This window comes from Haplochromis burtoni, unplaced genomic scaffold, assembly GCF_018398535.1.
Source record: "Haplochromis burtoni strain Fernald_Lab_line unplaced genomic scaffold, NCSU_Asbu1 Contig_315, whole genome shotgun sequence".
Classification (NCBI taxonomy): Eukaryota; Metazoa; Chordata; class Actinopteri; order Cichliformes; family Cichlidae; genus Haplochromis; species Haplochromis burtoni.
In genome coordinates this window covers 38880-45732 of record NW_024582676.1, presented here as the reverse complement: position 1 = coordinate 45732, position 6853 = coordinate 38880, and the positions used below count along the sequence as shown (strand labels likewise).

Genomic DNA, 6853 nt, shown 5'->3' with positions numbered 1-6853 from the left:
GATGATACAGGTTGCATGGGCCACCTAGTCTGTTTTAAACAGCGCTACAATGTGATTGGCACGGCAGATGGGACTTCCAATTTAAAAGATATTCATGATGTTGCCCACCATGACAGGTTCAACAAATCTAATGACTCAGGAAACCACAAAGTCTAATCTGTGAAGGCTTTGATCCAAAACCTCCAAAAGGTAAACTGTGATCAGAGAAACCTGCATCTATTCATTGTTAGTGCCGAACATACAGGTTTCAGCCTTTTATTTTCAGTGGTTTTGTAGTGACAGCGTCAAATCTTTATTTCACCTCCCCCATCACGGCAGGAGGAACATTTATAAAATCTACCTCCGGTGTGGGACTTTAATTCAAAACTCCAGAGAGGCTCTGTTATAGAGATTGCGATACGTAGGACGCTTTGACTGTTTAGTGCATTACTGACTTCAAAGACAAGTATGAGTGTGTGTGAGTGATGCTTCCAGTGTAAGCAGAAAAGATATCCCTCTGGCAAATAAGTGAAATGTTGTCATACATGATGTCCCCTTTGACTACATCTTGAAAATGTAAAAAGTTGCACACAACCTGCAAACCATCTTGAAGCCATAAAGATGCAGACACATTTCTGTCTGAGTTGAAGAGCCGGAAATGTTCGCACCCTCTGTTCACATATCTTTTTTTTGTGTGCACTGATGATAGTAAAAACTTTTGTCTTTCAGGTATCATGAAAGTTGAAGGCCTAATGTTTCTGAACTTTTTCTGTCTGCAGATTTGATTAGCATCCCACCTGACCTGCCATCTGACATAGTGAGGATGGATCTGTCCAACAATAAAATAAAACATCTCAAGCCAAAACATTTTGTGCTGTCCAAAGACCTCAAACTTCTCAACCTCAGCAGTAACAACCTGCACCATATAGACACAGGTAACAGAAGCACCGCTCACATATTCTCTCTCTCCCACACACACATGTGAATCTGAGCACTCGTATCTGGATATCCAAGTATTTTGTGTTGTCACAGCACAGAAAACAGACCCAACTGCACAACTCAAAGATAAGATAAATTCCATTTTTAAGGGTGGTTCAATTCAATTGTGTCTATATAGCAGCCAATCACAACAATCTCCTTAAGGTGTTTTATGCCAGGGATTAATAATAAAAAACAATTAAATACAGAGTGGTGTATAAACAAAGAGATTTAAAAGTGGTGAGTGAAGAAGAAATGCTCAGTACATCATGGGAAGCCTCAGCTGCTTAGGCCTATTGCAGCTTTTCACAGGAGGTTTTGCAGGATTCGGGGTCACCTGATGCCCTAACTACACTACCTGGCTGTAAAAAATTAATGGCTTCACTTTCTGCTGTCTAAACAGTATAAAAAGGTTTTGCAACACGTGCTCTGAGTGAGTTCAGTGTTTTTGCAGGAACTAATTGTTTGGGTGGATCATGATTGCTGTGATATACTTCTGGTCTGAATGCCTACTTGGATAAATACATCTAGCTCCTTATTCATACAGTTAAGTCGTGGCTTGTGTATAATACATGTTCATTCACTATCTGCACTGAACAGTAAACACAGACATGGTAGTGTGGCTTTTTAATGCCTCCTTTTTGTTCCCCTAATTTCTAACTTCATCAATCACAGGGGAAGAAACAGTATGTCATTCAAGACAAACACACAAATACAGTAACTGCAGTGTTTGGTGGGCAAACAGATGGTTGCATGATATAAATTCATGGCATGCACTCTCTCCTTAACTAATAGATCATCTTTTTAAAGCTAGGGGAAATATTACAACTATCCGTGCGTTAGTATAGCAATGATGTGAACTATTTCTAAAAAAAAAAAGCACGCAAAGGGAAGTAGTCCAACTTCAAATGGCGAGTTTTAACTGTGGATGTTTAAAGATTCTGTGTTAACTGGTATCATTTCAGCTGCATTGAATCTTCTGAAAACTTTCTATTTTTCACTTTAGCCTGTCTGTTTTTAAGCATCGGCAAATCACAGTGTAGGATCATCTTAAAGATTCAATCAATTCATGGTAAAATGGTAAATGGCCTGTATTTATATAGCGCTTTACTAGTCCCTAAGGACCCCAAAGCGCTTTACATATCCAGTCATCCACCCATTCACACACACATTCACACACTGGTGATGTAATTCATAAGTAGTCTTACAACACCATCTAATTTTGCAAGCCTGAGACCTCATAATTCAGACTATTGGTATTAAAAATATCTGGATATCTTGGAGATCAGAAGTTATATCACAGTCGTATGGACCAATAGGAACTTAAAATTAATTTCTTATAAATTATTTTGTTGGGTTCTTCTGTTATTGAAATGGTAGACTTTTCGTATGATGTTCATTAAGGCAGAAAAGCATGTATTTGAAAGCCCCTACAAAGAGTTACTTAGTCACAAAACGAGGCCGTTCACATCTACATAAAAGAGTCATTAGCCTGTTTTAAAGGCATTGCAGATTTATATTGATCAGCATCATATGCATGTAGAAGTCTATGCTCAAAAAAGATCTGAGCATATGTCTATAATCTGCATTAGGTGTAACCATCACATAGCATTAAAACAAATGGGGTGGGGTTGGTGAGTCTCGTTTGTTACTATGACAGTTGTTACCACACTAACAAGGTCTGTCTGGTCCTCGGGGACTGTTCTTCAGGGGAAGACTAATGAGTGCTCAACTGTGTGAGCATTTATGTGTGTAGGTGGGTGGTCCAGATAGCACTCGTGTTGCGGGGCACTCCATATCACATTTTGAAAGATTAACATCTGTATCCACTGAGCTGCCTTGCACTAGGTGGAAATTTTCATGTTCCAAAATCCTGATATCGTTATTTGGAGTAAGTACTTCACTGATACAGAGCACTGAGAACAAAAACCTTAATCCAGAAATGATTGTCTCGATATAGTAATAATACTCTTTACTTTACTATGATACCATCCTCCTGTAATTTCTTAAATATGATTTATTGTTGCAGATGCAAGTATGGGACACAGCAGGTCAGGAAAGATTTCGTACGATCACCCAGAGCTACTACCGCAGCGCTCACGGCGCGGTGATTGCCTATGACATCACACGGCGTTCAACTTTTGACTCAGTGAAGCACTGGATAGAAGAGGTGGAGCTATATGGAGCAGCCAATGTGGTTCTCGTCCTCATAGGTGAGTGCTGATAGGACTGATAACGACTGAAAGCATTAAGGAAATGAAGATTTCTTGGTATGCTGTTAGCCCTAAAGAATACTGGGAATTTGATTACAATAGCCTTTAAATGAGAAAAAGCCTCTTCTCCTGGCAGTTTTTACACAGATTACTGTGAAAACGTTCTCCTGTGATGTGGCTAAGGAGTTCGAAAGGCTTGTTCACACAGATGTTCAGTGGTTGAATCATGAATGTCTTTCCCAAATCCCCCAAAAAACTGGTGGGATGCATCAGTCGTTGTGTAAATAAGTGAATGCAGCTTGGTGAGTAGGATGCTTTGACTGAAGAAATGCACTTTTGTTTTTAAGTGAAAATGATACCAAGCTCAACTAAATAAAAAAATATTGTAGTTAGCATGGCCTGCTTATGCAAAATATACAATTGTATCATTTTCAACAACAACTTTAGTCTGTTCCTGCGATCTGCAAGCCACTTTGCAACCCAGCCACCTCTGTTTTTGTTCTTTCTAACTTAATGCCCTATCTTTAGTCAATTAAGCTTGATTTGTGTCTTGGGGGTCTTGCTGCTGCTTACTACATTTTAAAATTAACATGTGTTACTGCTCACAGTAATGTATGGACACGAGTAGAGTTTGACTTTATTATGTAAATTAGGTGCAAGGTAATATTAACAGAACCTGTGTCACTGTGTGTACATCACTTAGCTTCTTTATTCTCTCCATTTAGGTAATAAATGTGACCTGGAGCAGGAACGGGAGGTTCAGTTTCAAGAAGCCTGCAATCTGGCAAAACAAAAAGGCATTTTGGCTGCACTAGAAACATCTGCAAAGGTAATACACGCATATAATAAATAGATGGGACCATTTAATGCTGATGATACTTGTTATATAGAGCTTTTTTTATATTTTTCTAGGATAGTCAGCATGTGGACGAAGCCTTCATGCTGATGGCCAGAGAGCTGCTGTCTCGTAACGGCCTTAACGTGCAGCCTGAAGACTCCGAGAGCAAGGACACGCCTCGAGTTCTGCTGCGAGCCAACTCTCGGCCAATCAATGGCACCATAAGTGCCAACACACACACACCAGAAAAAAAATCGTGTTGCTGATACAAATGCAGACAGGACAAGAAAAGGGACCGACGTTGGATGTTGGCAGCAAGAGAAAGATGGAGCTGAAGAACTGAAGGAGATACATCACTGTGGGAATAAGGGCTCAAGAACATTCAACAATATATGCATCGAGGGGATTCAGGCAATTATCAGAAAAACAAGCAAGAAAACAACCAGTGTACTTTTTTGTGACTTACCTGACCTGAAAAATAGTTGACCAGTCTTTTCATTTAGAGAATAACAGAGTGGTGATGGGAGTAATCAGTGTTGTGGGAAAGTTCCAGTAAACGTTTCTCATTCATGTCAAGCATTACTTGGACTGCTTTTGTCTCCCATTTAATACCATTTTATTTCCACAAGATGTCATGAGGCTACTTAAAATGAATCCAGCAATTCATTTATAAACTGAAGAGCTATTATGGCTGTTTTTACAAGTTACAATCACACCTACTGGGAACAAATGTGCAATCAGTTAAACACAAAAAAGTCCCAATTTTCTTTCTTACTTTCTTTTTTTTTTTGTTGAAGTTTTTTCTTTGTGCCTTTATAGAGTTTTTGAAAAGCCAGTTGAAAGAACAATTAGATGTTGTACTAAATGCTTTCAGAGGACTGGACGATATTTACCCAAGTGCGCACCTCTTGTGTTGTCTCTTTACGACGGCTGTGATCCTGTGCTTCTGGCCAGTGTGTTTGAAAAAAGTCCAGAGGGGGGTCTGCTATGAGCCAAATCACTGTGAATAATGTCATTTTTAACCCTTGTTTTTTTCTAAGATACAAAAGATACACGGATAATGATATCTTACATGCTTAAAAATGTCTGTGAGAGGTTGCACTTTGTTGTGCTTTAATGCTTGTGAACAAAATGAAACTGCCTTTAATGCACCACGGTCTGCGCTTGTGAAATTTTCTGAAGGTTGGGTTTTTTTTCCCAACATATGTCCTTATTTTTAGTGTGTTAATGAGGGGGATCCTGAGACTAAGAAGGCCACATTCACCAGAAATTAATATAGTTCACAGTTCATACAGTAATTCATACTTGCTTTTAAGTTCCCAGCCGATTATAGGGGAACTTTCCTGAGAAGTGCTGGGCTGGTGAGTACTGAATGGGTGCCTTCCTTATGAGTTAACACAAGATGGCACTGTGCTATTACACATTGTGCATGAGGTAGGCTGATTGTTATTGACTTAAAGACTAAGGTTATTTGGAACATCTGTCAGGGCACTAAAAACAATTAACCAAGTTTATATGAAAACCAGGAGGCAGGAAAAAGTCTCATCAGCCTAAAGGCAGAACCACGCCAAGACTACTTCCTCTAAACATAGCTGACAGGGTCAAAACCAGGATGCAAAGTTGGCAGACCTCACTGAAACACCAGCCTTGAAGCAATGTAACAAATGCTATGCTGATCATCAGTGTTTGTTGTTTTGGTTATCCAGTGCTTAAAAAGACCATCCAGGTGTAGCCTGGTCCCTTATCAGTAACATTGTGCTGCATCTGACAAGCAACAAATTATAAATACATGTGAGTTTTGTATTTTTTTTCTCCTTGATCCAGTCTGTGAGTTATTCTTTAAGAATGAATTATTGCTTGGATTATCATTTCTTTGCACGCAGTCTGGTTTAAAAGCAGTTAGATTGCCATCATCGGTGCTCACTTCCTTTCCTTTTAGTCAGTTTTGTCTGACTAGTTAGCTTAATCTTTGTCATCTGTAATGTAATGGGCTGTTATGTCATTATGGTTTAACTGACTCTGCTGTTTGTTCCAGACTCCTTTTTATGTTATACACAGTACTGCGCAAAAGTCTTGAGCAACTCATCAATTCCTTATATTTTGTCTCAAAGGAACCAGACTTTTAAAAGCCATATTTTAAAGTGGTACTTTTTCACTCATTTTCAATCCAGTCCTTGTTTCTCACCAGAAAAGTGTTTGTTTGTTTTTTTATGTCAAACTATTTAACACAGACCTATGAATCATTCAAGCTTAAAAAGGCATCTAGGTTTAAGGGCAAACCAGTGTTGTGTCTATGTGCAACAGACAACTTAGCAAAGAACAACTTTTTAAATTATATATCTTTACTTCATTTTGTTACTAGCAGGCTTTATCACAAACACATTTGTTCCCATTTCTTTGGGTGAATCCAGGAAAAAAAATCCAACAATAACACAGATCAACAGTCATAAAATTGTACTTTTGCATAATAATTTTTATATCCCCAATCCAAAAACCATAATTTACAACTTTATTTATTAAAATAAATTTTGTTATTTTATAAAAACTAATCCACACATATAAGACCCAGTTATCTGACAGTCCATTTTCCTTAAAACATATAAAAAATTCCATTAAATCAATAAATAAGGTATCTGTGACCTTCAGTGTGGTCCGAGTGTGTCGTGGTGGGTGGTCACTGTGTAATCTCAGTTGTGGGCAGATAATTTTTTGAATTATTGTTCTTTTCAATAATCCTTTCTGTATTAATTTAAACTTTTGAATAAAAATCTGTATGTTATCCAAATTTACACAATCCAAACTTAACTTAATTATTCACTTTACAACATATCTTATATATATAACA

At 38.1% G+C, this 6853-nt stretch overlaps 2 protein-coding genes across 4 annotated transcripts in view; both read left to right on the top strand.

Annotated features, from left to right (window-relative positions):
- Window positions 1-1219, top strand: part of lrrc17 (leucine rich repeat containing 17) — a 19606-nt gene extending 18387 nt beyond the window's left edge. For all 3 annotated transcript variants that reach the window (XM_042228284.1, XM_005941576.3, XM_005941575.3), the window contains one exon: window positions 759-1219. In XM_042228284.1, coding sequence (XP_042084218.1) covers window positions 759-964 — 206 coding nt within the window. In that variant the 3' untranslated portion in view covers window positions 965-1219. The remainder of the gene's footprint in view (window positions 1-758) is intronic.
- A 198-nt stretch (window positions 1220-1417) lies between these two features.
- On the top strand, window positions 1418-4883 carry LOC121815813 (ras-related protein Rab-19-like). The gene is made up of 3 exons (XM_042228273.1): window positions 1418-3170; window positions 3896-3999; window positions 4083-4883. Exons 1-3 carry the CDS (start codon window positions 2987-2989, stop codon window positions 4272-4274), a joined length of 480 nt encoding a protein of 159 aa, XP_042084207.1. The 5' UTR covers window positions 1418-2986; the 3' UTR covers window positions 4275-4883.
- Window positions 4884-6853: the final 1970 nt, after the last annotated feature.